Below are 20,659 nucleotides of genomic sequence, written 5' to 3'. Positions count from 1 at the left end.
CTGAGGCAATACATTTCACTTTGCTCTAATATGTTTGGAATTTTCAAAGTCATCATCACAGCAAATGTGCCTTTTATACACCTAATTAATAAGCAACCATTTGCCTTGTCTTATCTGCATTTTCAGTGTTAAGAAAATCAAGGGGAACATTGGCTAAAGCCTAATGACATGCAGTAAGTATATGGAACTGTTTCATTTGTGTTGTTCAAAACAAACAGCTCTTTCCCCAATCAAAAGCACAATCTAGTTGCATTCCAAGCTTTCACCAGAAATTTCAGCCTCAAACTGACACCTTTCTAGCTCATGATGAAAGTTCAGCTCAAAGCTCCTGAGAATGGGTCTTTAAGCCAGAATGAGTAGAGGAATGGCAGGATGCCTGTCCTTAAGTCCTCTTACTGTCACGTTAGATCGCTAAAACGTTACCTGCCTGACCATGTCTGCTGAGGGTCACCATCTGTGAATGACATTAATGTTATAATGCCCATAGCCTTGATGCAGTGGATTTATTTAAAGACCAGTTCTTCCATTTTATAAAATGGACATTGAAGACAATATTCACTCCTTTACTTCACTTTCCTCCTAAAGCAGGGATCCCCAACCCCTGGGCTGAAGATCGGTACCAGTGAGAGGCCTGTTAGGAACCAGGCCACACAGCAGGAGGTGAGCAGTGGTGCAAGCTAGTGAAGCTTCATCTGTATTTGCAGTCACTCTCCAGCGCTAGCATCACAGCCTCAGCTCCATGTCAGATCACCAGGCATTAGATTCTCATAGGAGCACCAGTCCCTGGTGCCAATAAGGTTAGGGACCACTGTCTTAAAGGACTCGTGCATTGAAATCCTTTTTTAAGTTTATAGTGGGGAAAAAGATCATATTTGAAAATTTGATGTACCTCACTTTATCAGTTAATAAAAAGTATGTATCCCACTACATTTTTCCTATTATTTTTCTTTTTTATTCATTTTTTTAGTGAGGTATTACTAACATAACTCTCCTACCTTTGAACATAAAAGTTTACCCTATCCTTTTTGCTAGATAATTATAGGCCTTTTTTCTTCTGCTTTCTTTAGTGCTTTTGATTGTCTATTTTTATTTTATGGTCTGACCATAACTTGTGTACTTGATTTTAGGTCATCTCAAACAGATTTTAAAAATAGACAGTTTAAATAAATGACAAAAAGTGTGTGCATTATAGCTTGTTTCTTTTTCTGTCCCAAAGATTGATAGTTTAACGAAGCCTAATTTGAAGATGATGTGAGGGATGGAAGAATATGTTTGCAAATGTTAGCTCTGTGACACAGATGCAAAACTGTGGAATTCAAACAGACTGAAAGTGCCAGAACATAAGGTGAGGATTTCTTTCCCAAAATTATACATCACAAAACAGGAGTTGCCTTATATTTCGGTCCTATGCAACCTCTCATATTAAAAGATGCTCTTCCAGTACTCTGCTTCGATCAAAAAATACTACTTGGATAAGCTATCAACCTGAAATAAGTTAATTTTTAAAATTTATTTTAATAACTCAATTAATACTAGTTTAAAAGCAAACACTGGTAAAAGACAGCAAAGAAATTTAACATAGATTTGGTAAATATTATTTGGGACTAAAGTCTCTACAGTTTATGCTTATACTGCACATGTATAGAATAACAATAAATGAAAACAGTGCTTTTCTTTTATGATATAAATGGATAATCGTATCTTCAGATTAAGTTTTCAGAGATATCATCATATGGGGATCTCAAAAGAGACATTCAGATCCTGAGTTGACTTCTAAAGTTGCTCTAAGGTAGATGTTTTAGATGTATGTGAAGAGTAAATGAAATTTTTAACAAAATGTGAGGACAAAAATAAATCAATATTTCTCACCTGATATTTATATTGATATATTTTTAACCTTGTAGATATAATCCAATTAAGAAATTAAATATTATAAGTGAATATCTGACTTTTATCTATATCTCTATAAATTTATGTATGCAAATTACAAACTTTTCCCCGTTTTTTCCTTGATATTTTCACTGGAAAATGAGAGATCACCTAATATTTAGGCTAATAATATTTGACAATGCTTATCGTATTCTAATCATTTGTAAAAGCAGGTACTAATTAGTCTTAGAAATTAAAAATATTTTGCAAATACTGACCTTTTGTTCTAAAGTGAGATGTAGACTAGATGAGAATTAATACACTTATCTGTATTCTGATTTCATAAAGAACTCCAATGGGTGGTACTTTGAATTCTGGAGAATTCACATTTTTATCACCAAACATGCCCAACCTTTGTGGTTGATAATTTCCATGTTTAATTTCAATGTAATCCTCACAACAGCTACTTTAATGGCTGCTGCATAAAAAACTAAATGATGAAAATGTATCAAAATGTTAACAGTGATGTGTCAATATTAAATTTTATTTTTTATTCTATTTTTTGTATTTTCCAATTTTTTCCATAATAGACTTGTAGTATGTTTTATAATTTTAATAAAGCAATAATCACTAAATCAGAATTTATTTGCTAAAGGATGATTATACAGAAAGTGAATGACCCAGAATCAAACTCTATAATTTTTCTTGAATTATACTCTCCTAAAAAGCATTTTTCAGGACCCTCATGAATTTTATCTGTGTTACTATTTTTAATTTTATGGCTACAATTTACATTGAGTATATAGTCAGCTGGAGAAAGAGGACCATAAAGTTGCTTTTTAATTTATAAATTTATTTGTTCATATGATCACAACCACTAAGGGAACCAAAATATATCATTTCTTTCATTATTTTCAATGCCTTATCAACTTTGTGAAAGTTCTTTGAAAATTTTTGAGTGGATCTCCTTGTGAGATGTTGTCCCTCATTCAGGCAAAATTTCATCTTTAAGGCTAATGAACAATGACGATACTGGACTGAATTTAGGAAAAAATAAATCCAGCTTATGACATTCTTGAATATGGTCAAGCACTTAAATGTTTTGATATATGATATCAATCATCTGCTACCAAATGACAAATTTAGCAGATTTTGTTCATTTTTTCCAATTGTTTTTGTTTTTGTTTTTTTGCAATCAAATAAATAAAATATATAATCTTCTTTACAAATATTTCAAAATAAAAATACCAAATATATCTAACATCTCCATCCCTTAAAAACTTACAGTTGCTCTAACTAGTTAACTTCTTATCAATGTCCTCTGTGCTATGTCAGGCAGACAACTGTCCGCAAGGACCTGAATGGGGTCACCAACCTCTCCAATGATTCCGCTATGATTAATGACCAAACTGGGACAGAATCTAAGAATTCTGAGCCAGCACCAGCACCTAGCCTGCATTACTTGCATTACCTGTCTCTCTTCCCTATCGTAACTGAAGAATTTAATGAAAATTAACCTGTAACAATGAGCTGTGTGCCAGGATTAACACTTGATTCTCTGGCATCCATTTGCCCACTATCTGAAAAGTCTTTATAGAAATATCCCTTGGTGCCTGTTTTAAAACTGTGCCCATGTTTTTCCATATTTACATAAATATATAAAAAATTTACCCTGCTAACATTAAACCAAGATGAACCTGAAGCAAAAGCACATTAGATATGAATGTAGTCAAGAATAGAAAAACTGAACCCTCTCTGTCTGGGCAGCTTAGGTTACGTCTTTTCCCATATCAATTCATGTTGGAGAGTATAATTTTATCTTTTCTCACCATTTTGCCTGAATCTCCCTGAAAAGATTTTCATGTATTAAGTCATTCTTTTCCCCAGAGTGTAGTTTAGAGTTAATATTTCTTTAATTTTCAAAGAGGAACAACAGTAGAAATAAAATATTTGAGTATTAAATAAAATATTTGAGTATTTAATAAATGTATTTCAATATGTTTTACAGGTATTCTGTATTTATATGTGTTGAGGGGTGGGCAAATGAATTGATTCTAAAGTAACTTCTTTCCAGAATCTAATTCACATTGATAGTAGATCAGATGAGCTGTGAATTCTTAATGATGGTCTCATAAGCTATTTATTGCTGAAAGACTGCTCCTTTGAACTTGAAAATATCCTTACACTTTCCAGGGCATTGACTATAAATCCTGTGCTGCTCATCAGAGAATTCTGTTCAGTTTGGTATTTCTGTCCCATCATGAGTAGAAAGGCAACTCTGAGTTACTCAATTTAGTTAGTAGTGCAATTTGGTATAACTACTATAGTTCTTTTACCAGCGACAATATTTCTAGCAAATATGATGCCAATACAGAAAGAAAATTGAGTGGAATGGTGTCAAAATGACTTGTCATTTTATAGAAATACCCTAAGAATCACATTTTGAATATTTAATGAATGCATATACAACATGATTTATTCAACTTTCTTTTTGGTGAGGGGGAGGTAATTTATGTGTCATGATTAGAAGCAGAAGCATTGTTTTCATGCATGAGCAGTAATACAAATTATGAACTATTACTAATTAAGTAGTCAATTAAAGAGTCCATTTAAAAGGTCAGGCTATAGAAGAGTAAATATTCAGAATATGAAAACCTGACTTAATGTTTCTAATATCACATGATGGTCCAGACCATGCACTTTGGAGTGGACAAGTCTTTATTGGATTCCAAACTTTGCCATATTAACTAGTCATGTGGTCTTTAGGCAAATAACCAAACAACTTTAAGCCTCAGTTTTCTTATCTATAAATTGAGAATAAGAAGATCTCCCATATAGGGCTGTTGTGGAAAGAGATAAGGCACTGAAACTATTTAGCATAGTGGCCTTCAATAAATACTCACTACTATTAGTCTATTTAATGGAATAGTTTTGGCCCTTTTTTTCAAATTTTCCCACCAAACAAAATATATAGATTTCATAAGCAATAAATATTAAATAAATTAAGGAAGAAAACAAGCTCAAGAACTCAAGACCTTCTGCCATTCTGGAAACTGCAGTCCAAAGAACATGGGGACCAATCAAGCCAGCATCTAGAATACTTATCCACTAGACTAGAAAGTTTTTGAATGTTGGGATTGCATCTTGTTCATCCTTTATCTCTAGCACTCAGCACAGAAAGTGTCTTTTATAAATGTCTGCTGAGAGAATAAATGAACAAATGAGGATGTAAAACCATGCGAACTCTTCATGGTCTTTGGAGCTGAAATGGTTTATTGAGTTTAAAGTTCCATTAAACTGGCCCATTTCTAGGCAATATGACAAAACTTGTGATAGCATATATTTTGACTGATCTCAGTCTACCTTCTAAAAAGCTAGAATAATAAGAAGTGGAATTTATTGATGTTCTATACTCATTTACTATAAGAATTAAGTTTGCCCTAGTGTTAGGGATGAGATGAAAGCCAATAATATAAGTTTTGCAGATTATTGAGAGAAAGAAGCTCAATGTTTTAACTCAAAATATAGAGAATAGATAATAAAAGTGTCTCTCAATTAAAAGACCATCTACAAGAAAAGTATCTTAAACCAATAACATATCAATGGATTACAGACATGGTTCTCAGGACATTTTAATTTCTAGTTTGAGTCTACTCTGTGTGTTGTGTGTATGTGTGTGTGTGTGTGTATTTTAAAAGAAGAATTTGAATCTGCTTATAAATAAATAAATAAGTAAACCATTTACAAAGTAGTTTTGTTTCCATTTACAGTGACCAGTAGCTGCAAAATTGTTGTTTTATATGCTGAGGCCAAAACTGTGGCAGTCAGATACGGTCGAGCCTAAATTTTTATCTAAAAAGCATCTATCAGTTTTTTATTACTAGAGTAAATATAGGAAAAAAGTTACTTACCGGGAGGAGTTACTATGAGTTTAGTTCCTTCGGCAAATATCTTGATCCATCCTGAGGTATCACACTGGTTACAGCTCCTACAAAAAGCTCACCCTTCTCCATGACCAGAAATGAAAAATCTATATGCTGTCAATTTGATCTTCTGGGTTCCTTTGGAAGTCCTCGAATATACATTTCATGACATCTGATGTTTCATAAGTTTGCCTCAGAGAAATTGACCTAAATGTCTATTTTCTACCAAGGCAGTAATCATCGAAAAGCACTGATAGAAAATGGAAAGAATAAGAGCAGGAAAAGAAGAGATTAGGCTTAACTGCTCAACCAGCTACTTTTCTAAATTACCAGGAAAAGTATTCAGAGAATTAAGACTTTTGTATTTCCAGGTGTTAAATTCTGTGAAACTACTCAGAGATTACATCAAAGGAAAGGCCTTTCTGTTCTCACAAACACCAGGGCTGCTCTGTTAGCAATTTAGGAATGTATTTCTGAAAGGAAGAAACTCTTCAGAAACTGAAAATGCAAATCTGCCAACAAAAATACACTTGCAAAATGAGAACAAAGTTCTCCATTTTTAATAAAGCCACTTTTATCATTTGGCAATGTGATTCTTTACCAGACGATGCCAAATGGGAAAGTAATTTCTGCGAAGATAGCAATTTTTGTGGAATAAAAGAAATTTGTAGACTTCTATTTCTTATGAAATAATAGATTTTTTTTTTTGTAGTAAACATTTGATGGGTTTCATCAGCAAGTCTAGCACAAATTTTCCTGAAAGGAAGTCAGAATCAAGCTACTAACAGGTTCGTGAGCTGTGGGGGTCACTTAGGAGGTCGTCACAGTCATTGACCCTACTCTCACACCTAGTGCCCAGTAGAATGAAAGTTGGGTTGACAGAATGTAAAGAGAGAAAAAAGGAATACAGGGCGAGGGAAATACAGGCCTGACCCATACCTCTGCCTGCAGGAAGGAAAAGGGAGGGCAGGAGACTCCTTCTATGAAAGATCTGGAACTATGTATTCAAGTTTTCAACCTCATTATATAGAGAGAAACAAGTGAGCCTCTCTTCAACTGTCTTGTGGTAAGAACCCCTCTCCAAGTGGTCTTCCGTCATCTCTGTTCTTTCTTCCCCTTTCTGTATTCCAAGTTCTGCAGTTCAAACCTAAGCTCTGAATTCTAAGTTCTGCCTTCTAGGTTCCCAGTTCTGAGTTCTTGTTCCTGTTCCATTGTTTTCTGCCCCCAGATCCTTCCCAGCTCCCATTTCCCAGCCTTTCTGGATGGAATATGTGGACCTCCTGCTGACTTTGCTAACTTGAGGGTTTTTCCTTTTACTTCTCTGGCAGTTCTAGGCTTTTCCTCAGCTGAAGAGACTTGTCTCAGACTGTCAAGCAAGAGGATGGCAAATAAAGACAAGAGAATTCTTGAGAGCCTGGCTTGGATTGACCTCTTCCCTTCCCACTCCTTCTCTAACCTCTGGACGCACTACCTTTTGTACAACTAAAGCTAAACTGAGGGTTTCCATGGTGATAATTAGAGACTGGAGGCCTTGAGATAAGGAACCTTAGAGGTAAATGTGAGAAGACATAAAAGATTGCTGTTTTTCATTCAAAGAAATTAAAAACTACTTCCAGGACAGGGGACGAAGAGGGTGGGAAAGGTGAGAAGGGTCTAGGCAGAGCTGCAAGTCCTCAGAACCCTGTCATCCTTCTGCTCCCCCTTGTCTGAGCTGAACACTAACCCCTAGAGTCCTCCCAGATCTGAGAGAAGGCCTAGACAGCAGGACTGGGAGCCCCTCTGTCGTGGCTGCTCTGAGAGAGAAGGGGAAGGAGATGGAGTCAGAAGCAGCAACAGCACTAAAGAGGCAAGATCTTCAAAGGGACACTCCATGTGTTGCACCAAGGGAACTGTGTAGTAGACATTTTCATCCAAACCCCTCTTCCTCCAGGTAGCATTTCTAGTCTCCTCCTGAGGCTGCAGGTCTTTATAGGTCCAGAGATGGTACACAATGTAGAGCCCCACTGTCTGCCAGAAGAAGCCGCCCACTGCCTCCTGATTCTCCTGTCGGTACTTGATGGCCTGAGACCAGTTGTTCTCGCACTTGATTATGGTTCCTGGAGTGAGCTGGTATGTCCTTAGCTCATAGATTGTGGGGCCTGCTCTGGGCTGTGGCTCATTCCAGAAGTCACCTCGAAGAGGGTCTGGTTTTTCCCAGACAGCAGTATCTAGCTCCACTCCTTTAGGAACTCCAGGTACTCCTCATTGTTTAGAGCTTGTTCATGCAGTCCTTGAGGGCTGAGTAGCCACCTGAGAATCACTACAGGTATACTGTCTGGTCGTGTTCCCCATACCATGTGTTCTAGTTACCCACGAGCAAACAGGGGTAGTCATTATCCAGGTTGGCCTGGGCAGCACAGCCTGTGTCAGGCTGTTGTAGACATCCAGACACTCGGGCTTCACATTGTGAAACTGGATCTTGTAGAGATTGCTGGTCTCCTTCTTGGACAGTAGGGTAGAGTGGGCATCCTTCTGGGGAGCCACCTTGTGAATGAAGAGGGAGAGGAACCAGCTGCCTTCATTGTCCTTGAAATCGAAGCGCGCCACAACCTCAGCTACAATGTCCCCGGCACAGGTCTGGGGGCCCCAAAGCAGCCCCTGTGCCACCGCAGAGATGCTGCATAGCTGTGTAGCCATATGGAAACAGAATAGATTCCTTATTTAAACTGAAATTTAAAAAGAAAATCCAGTTCTCTAATATGCTGAAAGAAGAAGACTCTTGGTAGCTGTTCTATAGTCATGCCACTCATTTTGGATCAGCGGTAAAAGAAATTGCGGGAAGCTGCTCCTTGTTACTCAAAGCATGGAGGAATTGTCCGTCTGCTAGGCTGCAGAGAGTACAAACCCTGATGATTCCCAGGTCCATGCCAAATCCACTTTATCCTGGCCTAAGTCCAATCAGCAAATATTGCCTCTGCCCCTGAGAATAAAGGTATGAGGTGATCATAGTGGACAAACAACTGTCCATTCACAGCACATCACAGTCCCCAACACAATGAGAGAAGATAAAAGGCCTGGGTAAAAATTATTTTTGAAAAGCATTTAATTTTAACTGAGAATTCCAAGTTGTATTACTTGGAGCTGTCAAATACCTTTTACACTGATTGTATACACGAATGATACTCATTCAATCCCTTTCTAATAGTTTGTCCTCTGTTTGTCTTTATTCCAAAACCATGAGCAAAATTATTAGGAGCTTTAGGAGTTATCTATATTTCAAGATCCATGAAGAATTTAAGTAATAAAATGCAAAAGAATTAGTCATCAAATTTTTTATTAAATTTACAAAAAAATACTAGAAATATGAAGAAAACAGTACAAGATTTTACAAAAGAGGATAAAATAAAATCTGAATAGATAGACACACTATATCCATGAAGGAAAAACTCAATATTATAAATATGCTAATCTTTCCTAAATTCACATATGTAAATTGACCATAATTCCAATCAGAATTACATCATTTTATTTTTGTTTTATAATGTAAAGGTTGAAGATGGGCAAGATAAATTCATTTTGAGTGCTAATGAGAATAAATATGAGACAACTGAAAAATAAATTTTTGAAAAATAATAGTGAATAGACTTTTGGCATAGTAGATCTTAACACTTACTACAAAGCTACAGATATAATATGATAATGGTGTAAGAATAATAAACAAAATAAAACAAATCCTCTGGAAAATTCTCCAAGTGTATGTTGATATTAAAATATGATATGAAAAGGAAAAAAATGGTGTAGATGATAGAGGCTTTGTTCATTCCTCTTGCAACCAAATAAAATTTGTTACAGAAATACCGAGCAAACAAGGAAAGTCGCCTGGGACCTAGACAAACAGAAGCACTACAACTAGGGAGAGAAATAATTAATCAATCTGCAGCACAGAGGTAGGATGGGGCAAAGACACAAGGAGAGGGCAAAGCTCCCTGGGCCCCAGCAGCTGAGTGGATCAGAAGCTGCAGCAGCTGAAGCAGGCAGCTACAGACGCCTCTTAAAGGGGCCGTGTCCACAAGTGGACTTTTGCTGTAACAGACCTGCTCACTCTGAGCAGCAGTGCCAGGTAGGCTGTGAGGGAGGCACCAGGGACTTATAGGGAACACTGAGTTGTCAGTATGAGGTCCAGAGGCGAGTATCTCTCCAGGCAGTGGTGCCGTGCTGGCAGTATCTATTGTTCCTCTGTTGAGTCCTCCCCACCTCCCAGTGTGTGGACACAGTGCCACCATAGCTGAGAGGACATCAAACTGCATAACAGAGATTGCTCTGCCCACAATATTCCCTGAAACTCTGCCTCCCCCAACTTGTGGCCCCACCCAAGTCACATCCAGGTGTGTCCTTGGTAAGTCAGGTGCTTCTTGCTGAGCAGCGCCAAGACCCAGAGTGGTGGCAGCTGGCCTCAGTTTCTGGTGTGATTTCTTGAGGCAACTATAAGCACAGCATCTGTGGATTACTTGCTGATTCTGGAAGCCCTGGAGGGGCACAGGCTGGGGCTAAACTTGGCCTACAGCTGAACCCTTCTTAGGACAGTGCCATTGGACACCTACTACATAAAGTTGCACTGATCAGAACAGGAGACTTAGGGGCTTTGCTTAGTACATAGAAACAGACACAGAAAGGCAGCCAAAACAGGAAGACAAAGAAGCAGAAACCATATGAGAGAACAGAACAGAGATCCAGGAATAATGGAGTGAAACAATCTAACAGATGAAGAGTTTAAAACACTGGTTATAAAGATGCTTAATGAACTTACGGGAAGTGTAGATGAATTCAGTGAGAACTTTAACAAAGAGATAAAAAACATAAAAATAGAAATAGAAATTATAAAAGGGAACCAGTCAGAAATGAGGAACACATTATCTGAGATGAAGAGTGTATTAGATGGAATAAACAGAATGTATAAAGAAGAGGATTGAACCACTGATATAGAGGATGGGGAAGCCAAGAACACTCAATCAGAATGGCAAGAAAAAAGAAGACCAAGATTATAATAATAATTTAAGTACCCTATGAGACATTATTAAATGCAAAAATATCTGTGTCATAAGGATACTGAAAGAAAAACAAGATATTGATGAGCTATTTGAAGAAATAATGATGGAAAACTTCCCTAATCTAGTAAAGGAAATAGACATACAACCCCAGGAAGCTCAGAGAGTCCCAAGAAAGAGGAATCCAAAGAGGTCCACACCAAGACATATCATAATTAAAAAGCCAAAATTTAAATACAAAGAGAGAATTCTAAAAGCGGCAAGAGAAAAGCAGCTAGTTACCTACAAAAGAGCACCCATAAGACTGTCAGCTGATTTCTCAAAAGAAACTATGCAGGACAGAAAGGCTTGACACAAAATAGTCAACATGACGAAAAGCCAGGATCTACAACCAAGAATACTTTATCCAGCAAAGCTATCATTTTGAATCAAAGGACAGACAAAGAGCTTTCCATGAAAAATAAGCTAAAGGAATTTGTCAACATAAAGCCAGTATTACAGGAAATGTTGGATGGACTTCTTTAAGAAGAAAAAAACATAAAACATACATCAAAAACAGGAATAATAACTACATTCCTATCAACAAATACCTCAAATGGAAAAGAATTAGGTGCTCCAACCAAAAGACAAAGATAGAATGGTTGAATAGATAAGAAAACAAGACCCCTACACATGCTGCCTACAAGAGATTCACTTCAAATTAAAAGACACATACAGACTAAAAGGAAGGGGATGGAAAAAGATACTGCCTTGATGGACCTATATGGTATTGCGCTGAATGAAATGGGTCGGATAGAGAAAGACAAATATTGCATGATTTTACGTACATGCAGAATCTAAAGAATAAAATCAACAATGACAACAACAAAAGCAGAAATAAACTCATAGATACAGAGAATATTTAGAGGGATACTAGATGGGAGGGGAATTGGGGGGACAAAAAAAGGCAAAGAGATTAAGAAGTACAAATGAATAGTAGCAGTATAGACATGGAGATAGAGAGTGTAGCATGGGGAAGGTGGTTAATAATGTAATAAATATGTAAGGGGGAGGGGTACTGGATTTAGTGGAGTGATTGCTTTGCGAGTTATGTGGATCTCTGATCACTATGCTGTACCACTGAAACAGGCATATTATTGTATGCCAACTATAATTAAAAAACAACTCATTGAATTGTATTATGTAAATATGAGTAACTAATTGTCTATTATATTTCAATAAAGCTGGACAAAATATATGATATGAATTTTTTAAAATGTAGGGAAACAACAGATTATTTAGAAAATGGCTTTGGACTATTGATTATCTGTTGTAAAAACAAAATAGCTTTCTAGCTCATACCATATAAAATAAGTTCCAAGTAGATTAAAATTTAAATTAAAAAGCATCTGGAGATATGAGCTAGGAAGAACAAATAGGGGATTAATTATGTCCATTTGAAATGGAAAGGGATAGGAGACACTTTTATTTATCCTTAATTTAAAAAAAAAGAGGAATTTAGAGAATTTTTACTCTTTACAGTATTTTCAAATAAAGAAAATTTTTAAAAGAATAAATTACGAAGAATTAAGGAAAGTGACATAATCAGATCTGTGCTTTACGAAAATAAATGTATGAGCAGGAAGCTAGGTTGGTCAAGGGATGTTTCAAAGATGAGACCATATGCCACAAAGAGAAATCCAAAGACCTATATTATTGTAGAAACAGTAGAGAAGGACAAGAGGGCTGATGCAATAAGTACCAATTAGTTTATTAGAGTTTTAAAACAATTCACATGAGCTAAATCAAATTACCTTTAAGGAGGTTGAAAGTAAAGAAAAAGATGTTTTAAAATCAGAAAAATCAGGATTGGATTAAACATAGCAGCATGGGAGATGTTCCCAGATCTCTTTCCTTGAGACAACAATAAGCTGAATAATAACCTAAAATAAAACAAAAAACACCCAAACTACACATCTGAGTGTGGGATCTGCACATAAGAGCTACTACAGTGGACTGGAAGAAACAAAGAAGCTGCCTCTAGAAGCCGAGGTCCTGTAGGAGGAGGGAGAAGGGAGAAGGAGTGGCAAATTCCCTGAACAGCCTTGCCTGAGAGTGCTGTGAGTTCCACGCGGCCAGCGGCAGTGACCAATCATCAGGGCAGAAGGCAGAGAAACAGGGACGGCAGAAAAGCAGGGACGGCAGAAAAGCGGGGACGGCAGAAAAGCGGGGACGGCAGAGAAACAACAGTTGAGTTTTACCAGCCGTAGTTGCAAAACTGACGCTGAGCCGCAGCCTCCAACCCCCAACCTAGAAGGCCCCTTCTCCCATACCCTCCTAGACTGAACACCGCAGAGCCCCAGGCAATCTGAGCAAATGCTACCAAAACTGTCACTAACACTGATAGGAACTGAGAACAAGGGTAGCAAGCATGATTAAACATCAATAAGGAAAAAAAAAGACATTATTACGCTTTAAAAAAGCAGAGATCCAAGAGGCTTAGATGCCACCTACTGGAAACCAAAAGAAAAACATTTTATTTGCAACAGGCTAGGGACCATTACATAAAAAATCTTCTTTCTGGGCGGTGGGGGAGGCAGAACACGCTTCTATTAATGCCCAGCAGAGAAACAGTTCATTAAACACCATGAACAACCAAGGAGACAAGGCATCTCAGAAAGAAAGAGAAAAATCTCCAGAAAATAAGCTTACAGACATAGAAATATGTGACTTAAATGACAGAGAATTCAGGATGATACTTCTGAAAAAACTCAGTGAGATCCGAAATGAGTCATATCAACAATTTCAGGAATTGAAAAAACAACTCGATGAGCAGAATGAGTTCTTTAGCAAGGAGATTGAAACCCTCAAAAAGAACTGAATAGACCTTCTGGAGATAAAGAACACACTGCAAGAGTTGAAAAATGAAATAACAAACTTAGGAAATAGAATCAACCAGATGGAGGAAAGGATCAGTGATATCGAAGACAGAAATATAGAAATAACTCAAAAGGAAGAAGAGAGAAACTGAAGAATGAAAAATAATAAAAAAGCAATACAAGAACTAGCTGATACCATAACGAGAGGAAACAAGAATAATGGGCATTATCCAAGGTGAGGAAAAGAAGCAAGGACTAGAAAGCATTTTCAGACAAATGGTGGATGAAAATTTCTCAAATCTGAGGAATGAGCTGGAGTTTGGAATTCAAGAGGTCAACAGAACACTCAGTTATCTCAACCCAAAAAGGCCTTCTCCAAGACACATTGTATTAAAATTATCAAAAGACAAAGACAGAATTCTCAAGGCAGCCAGGAAGAAAAATAACGGTAACTTATAAAGGTAAACCCATTAGATTATCCTTGGACTTCTCAGCGCAAACCTTACAAGCCAAAAAGGAATGGAATTGAATATTTAAACTATTAAGTGAAAGGAACTACCAGACGAGAATAATGTATCCAGCTAAGCTCTCCTTTAGATATGAAGGAGAAATTAAGACTTTTCCAGACATACAAAAATTGAGGGAAATCTCTACTACGAGGCCTGCACTACAGGAAATACTGAAAGAGGTCAGCTCACCTAAAACAAAATGACAGAAAAAAAAAAAAGACATAATCAGGAGTAAGGTGACTAGCAGGCTGATAAAAGCAGAGGAGTGCAACCCTTACTAAGAACCGGGCATTATAAGCTTAAATAATAATAAGAGAATTGTTATCACGAGATAGTACTGAACATTCAGCATACATAGGAACAAATTGAGATGACAATGACTCAAAAGGGGGGGGAAGGGATTCAAAGATCCAACTTCGCAAAGGGGAATGGAGATAAGGCACGCATAGAAAATGGATGACTGTATATATATACAGTTATATATATATATATATATATGTATATATATATAACTATCCTTTACATATTCATAATGATAACCACATGCTAAAAAGATTCAGAACCATTGTATATAACATAAAACAAGAAAGACCAGAGGGAAAACCCACAAAAGCCAACCAAAATAAAGAAAACAGAAGCACAAGGACAAGAAAGCAATGGAAATACTGAGCTACAAGAAAGCCAAAGATAAAATGGCTATAAGAAGACCTCATATTTCAATAACCACCCTAATGTAAATGGACAGAACTCACCAATAAAAAGGCACAGTATTGCAGATTGGATCAAAAAACAAAGCCCAATCATACACTACTTCCAGGAGAAATATCTCAGTTCCAAAGACAAATAGAGACTCAAAATAAAAGGATGGAAAATGACGTTTCAAGCAAAAGACATTCAGAGAAAAGCAGGAGTAGCGGTACTAATAACAGATGAGACTTCGAAATAAAAAAAGAAAAGAAAGATACTGAGGGACACTTCATAATGATAAAGGGAATAATGCACCAAGAAGACATAACACTTATTAATATCTATGCTCCCAATCAGGGAGCCCCGAAATATGTAAAGCAATTACTAACAGAACTAAAGGGAGAAACAGACCAAAACACTATCATAGTAGGGGACCTAAATACACCACTGTCAGATATGGACAGATATGGACAGATCATCCAAACAGAAAATCAATAAGGAAATAACATCTTTAAATGATACACTAGACCAAATGGACAAAATTGACATTTATAGAGCCTTCCATCCCAAAACAGATGCTTATACATTCTTCTCTTGTGCACATGAAACATTCTCAAAGATTGACCACATACTGGGACACAGCGATAGCCTCAACAAATATAAGAGGGTTGAAATCATACTAACCATATTCTCTGATCATAATACTTTGACACTAGAGATTAACTGCAGAAAAAAATCAGGAAGACCCACAAATGCATGGAGATTAAACAACATGCTACTAAAGAATGATTGGGTCAGAGAAGAAATAAAAAGAGAATAAGAGACATAGAAACGAATGATAATGATAGTACAACATATCAAAACTTTTGGGACATGGCAAAAGCGATCAAATGAGGAAAGTTCATATCATTACAGGCTTACCTCCAAACACAAGACATCAAATAAATAAAACAACCTGAACGCCTACATCTTAAAAAAAAGACTCGGAGAAAAAGAAGAAAACAATGAGCTCTAAAGCTCAGTAAAAGAAAGAAAATAACAAAATTTAGAGAAAATAAAAAGTCGAAAATTGAAACAAACAAAAATAGAAAAATAACGCAACAAAGAGTTGGTTCTTTGAGGTTGTTAACACACAAAATTGATCAGACCCCGGCTGACCCACTAAAGAAAAAGAGACACTGTACAACAAACCGGGACGAAAGGAAATATGACAGACACTCCGCAGAATACAGAAGGATCATAAAATACTATGAAAAAGTATATAATATCAAATTTAATAACCTAGAAGAAATGGACCAGTACTTGGAAAAATACAATCTTCCTAGACTGAATCAAGAAGATCTGGAGATTCTAAATAGACTGATCAGCAGTATGAAAACTGAAACGATCATCAAAAACCTACCAAAAAGTAAAAGTCCAGGACCAGATGGCTTCACCAGTGAATTCTACCAAACATTCAAAGAAGATTTAATACCTATTCTCCTCAAACTCTTCCAAAAAATCAAAGAGGAGGCAATATGTCCCAACTCATTTTATGAGGCCAATATTACCTTGATACCAAAACCTGGTAAAGATAACACAAAAAAAGTAAACTACAGACCAATATCCTCATGAACACAGATGTAAAAATCCTAAATAAGATACTAGCGAACCGAATACAGCAACGTATTAAAAAGATTATACGCCACGATCAAATGGGCTTCATCCCAGGGGCACAGGGATGGTTCGATATACACAAATCGATTAATGTGATACACCACAAAAACAAATTAAAAAATAAGAATCATATGATCATATCAATATATGCAGAAAAAGCCTTCAACAAGATGCAGCACCCATTTATGATCAAAACACTTAACAAAATTGGTATAGAAAACAAGTACCTTAACATAATAAAGGCCATATATGTCAAACCCTCAGCCAACATTATACTTAACGGTGAAAAACTGAAAAACTTCCCTCTAAGATCCAGAACGAGGCAAGGCTGTCCACTATCACCACTGTTATTCAATACAACATTGAAGGTCCTATCGAGTGCAATCAGGCAAGAGAAAGATATAAAAGGCATCTAAATAGGAAACAGAGAAGTCAAATTGTCACTATTTGCTGATGACATGATTCTCTCTATAGAAAACCCTAAAGACTCCACAAGAACACTATTAGAAACAACAAGCAAATGCAGTAAAGTTTCTGGATACAAAATCAACGTTCAAAAATCCATAGCGTTCCTATACTCTAATAACAAAGTGTCAGAAAAAGAAGTGGAAAAAATAATTCCTTTCACAATTGCAACAAAAAGAATAAAATATCTAGGAATAAATTTAACAAAACATGCAAAGGACCTATATAATGAAAACTATAAGACCCTATTAATAGAAATCGAAGAAGTTACAAAGAAACGGAAAGATATTCCATGTTCTTGGATTGGAAGAATCGACGTAGTTAAAATGACCATATCACCTAAAGCATTATACAGATTTAATGCAATCCCCTCAAAACCTCATTGGCATTTTTTTTTAAAGAAATAGAACACAAAATCATCAGATTCATATGGAATCACAAAAGACCCCGAATTGCCAAAGCCATCCTGAGATAAAAGAATGAGGCTGGAGGTATCACTCTGCCGAACTTCAAATTATGCTACAAAGCGAGAGTAATCAATATGGCATGGTATTAGCAGCAAAACAGACACATGGACCAGTAAAACAGAATTGAGAGTCCAGAAGTAAACCCATATTTATATGAGAAAATAATTTTTGACAAAAAAAGCCAAAAACATACAGTGGAAAAAGAAATCCTCTTCAATAAGTGGTGCTAGGAAAACTGGAAAGCCACCTGCAAAAGAATGAAACTCGACTATTGTCTATCGCCACACACCAAAATTAACTCAAATTTGATTAAGGACCTGAATATAAGGTCTGAAACAATAAAATGCATAGAAGAAAACATAGAAACTAAACTCAAGGAATTTAGGCTTAAAGAGACTTTTATGAATTTGACCTAAAAGGCAAGGGAAGTAAGAGCAAAAATAAATAAATGGGACTACATCCAACTAAAAAGCTTCTGCTCAGCAAAAGAAACCATCGAGCTAAAGAAACAACCATCCAAGTGGGAAGCAACACCTCCGATATGGGCCTAATATCCAAAATATACAAAGAACTCATACGACTCAATAACAGCAACAACAACAAAAAACAATCCAATCTAAAAATGGACAGAGGACCTGAACAGACACTCCTCCCTAGAGGACATACAAATGACCAACAAATATATGAAAAGATGCTCAATATTGCTAGCTATTAGGGAAATGCAAATCAAAATCACAACAAGATACCATCTCACACCTGTTAGAATGGCTATAATCAACAGGACAAGTAATAATAAATGTTTGAGAGGATACAGAGAAAAAGGAACCCTCATACACTGCTAGTGGGGACTGCAAATTGGTACAGCCACTATGGAAAACAGTATGGAGGTTCTTCAAAAAACTAAGAATTGATCTACCATATGATCCAGCAATCCCTCTACTGGCTATTTACCCCAAAGACTTGAAAACTCATATTTGAAAAGGTATTTGCACACCGATGTTCATAGCAGCATTATTTACAGTGGCCAGGACATGGAAGCAACTGAAGTGTCCTACGATAGATGGTTTCCTAAAGAAACAGTACACATATACAATGGAATATTACTCAGCCATAAGAAGAGATGAAATACTGCCATTTGCAACAACATGAATAGACCTTGAAGTAATCATACTAAGCAAAATAAGCCAAACAGAAAAAGTTGAGAATCACATATCACTTATATGTGGGATATAAACCTAATGAACAGGACAAACAGAGACTCATGGTCATAAACAGTGGACTAATGGTTACCAGAAGTTTGCGGGGAACGGGGGAAATAAAAAAAGAAAATGTTAAAAATATTATGTATATATAGTATGAAAAAAAAATAAACTAGCATTTAAAGAATAAAATAAAATCAGAAAGATCAGTTTCAAATTCCAGCTCTCTCACTCTTAGTGATGTGTCCTTGGCACTCCTAAGGTCTTCGGTTTCTTCATCTTTAAAAAAATAGATGATAATATCTATTTCTCAGGACTTTGGTAGGTTTCAAATGAGATAATGTGTTTAGAAAAGATGGTGTGAAAGTTCAGCCACAGATAATTCACTTTCTAAGAAAGAATGGAAACATCTTAGTCTTGTGTATAAAAATCAATAATTTTATTTTTAACCCTGCTTTATGTAACACACGCACACAACCTACTCACCATATTTTTAGGTGACTATGTGAAGCAACTAAAATTCTACTTCAAACCAGGGGAAGCATGAATAACTATATATAAATAATAAGCAAGTCAAGTGAAGTAAAACACAAGTTTCAACTGAATTACTTGAAGTTTTACATCATTTTTTCAGATTTGATTATGATTTTATAACTGACCAACTTCAAACAACTTTGGTAGACCATCAAAAGCTATGAGAATACATCTCATTTTTTTTTTTAAGGATGTGGTTGTCATCTTGAAACAAAATAATAATTTATACATCTTTTTCAGATTGGTTTATCTTTTAGAAATTTTAATTAAATCTGATACATGAGTAAGTTACAGAAACTTCTATAATAAAGATGTCCAGAAGACAAAATTAACATATTATCTGACATTTACAAGACATAAAATCACATACCACCTGTGAGCCACTAACTTTCACAGTTTGACATAATCTTGATTTCACTATCACTTAGATAAAATCAGATGTGTTTCTATATAATACAATAGATCATTGGAAAATACCAAGATACTTGTTTATAAAAAGTGAAGGCAGTGTTTGCTAGAGGCCAGGTCATTTCACTTTCAAGCAGCTTCTTCCTTTAGCAATTTACCATCTATCTTCATTGTGAACTTGGTTACCTTTTAGTCTCTTGGGGCTCCTTTGCACTTTGGATACTTCAACAGGCAGCTATGTACAATTCAGGTACTTCTTAATCTATACAGCACCCACAGGCAAACATGTTTGATGAAGCATTTGTTTTTCTTTTCTTCTTCTTTTTTTTGCAAACAAGAAATTCTTGTCTATTCTGAATAAGTATGCATGAAAGGCACTTGTATGTGAAAGAATCTCTCTTCAGGAAGAAATACTCTATCTTAGCTCAAAATCTTCTTTCCCTTTTTACTCTCTGCTCCAAGATCACAAGCTATGGCTCTGTGTGCTCTGGTAGTAAAAGGTAGGAAATTCATAAACTGGGGTCTACCATGAATTAGATACCATTCATATATTTATCCCTATTAGGCTTCACCTCTACAATGGTTATTAGTATTATAAGGTAGAGGGAAAACTAAGAGCTAAGAAGTTTAAACTGAAGGGGGATTTGAATTTAAAATCACAAAATCACAAACCTTGTTCTTTCAACTACTTCATACTGCTTGCATGGAGTTGGAAAGATATGTGTGGCAGGGACAGTTTCCAGATCTATTCCAGGTCTGTATAATTTAGAAGATCTGTATCTCAAATTGGCAAGTATAAGAAATGGTTGATTTGCATATCTTAAAAAGCAATGGACAGTCAGTACAAGCACCTAACAAAAGAAGCTGTGAGGACTAGGTCTAGTTTAATTCGAATATCCAACTAAATCCTACAATTTAGCTTCTTTTAACTTGTCCTTGAGTTACACAAGGAGATAAAAGTGTCCATGGGAATATTTGGGCCATACAGCGCAAATAAACATTATTTGAATTAAGTGATTATATCTGTCATGAGCTTGCTGATTACATGTGTAAGCTGGAA

At 36.2% G+C, this 20,659-nt stretch overlaps 1 protein-coding gene and 1 pseudogene across 1 annotated transcript in view; both read right to left on the bottom strand.

Moving 5' to 3' along the window:
* The window catches only part of TARP (TCR gamma alternate reading frame protein), a 44,028-nt gene that overhangs the window by 10,541 nt on the left and 12,828 nt on the right, over positions 1-20,659 (bottom strand). Inside the window, exon 3 of the mRNA XM_039849523.1 lies at positions 5,781-5,836. Within this exon, the coding sequence (XP_039705457.1) occupies positions 5,781-5,836 (56 nt within the window). The remainder of the gene's footprint in view (positions 1-5,780; positions 5,837-20,659) is intronic.
* LOC120591804 (protein NipSnap homolog 1-like) lies at positions 7,480-8,468 on the bottom strand (annotated as a pseudogene).

This window comes from Pteropus medius, unplaced genomic scaffold (assembly GCF_902729225.1).
Source record: "Pteropus medius unplaced genomic scaffold, Ma_sr-lr_union100, whole genome shotgun sequence".
In the NCBI taxonomy this organism is placed as follows: domain Eukaryota; kingdom Metazoa; phylum Chordata; class Mammalia; order Chiroptera; family Pteropodidae; genus Pteropus; species Pteropus medius.
Note: the sequence above shows the minus strand (reverse complement) of the source record. Positions and strands in the feature narration are given on the sequence as shown.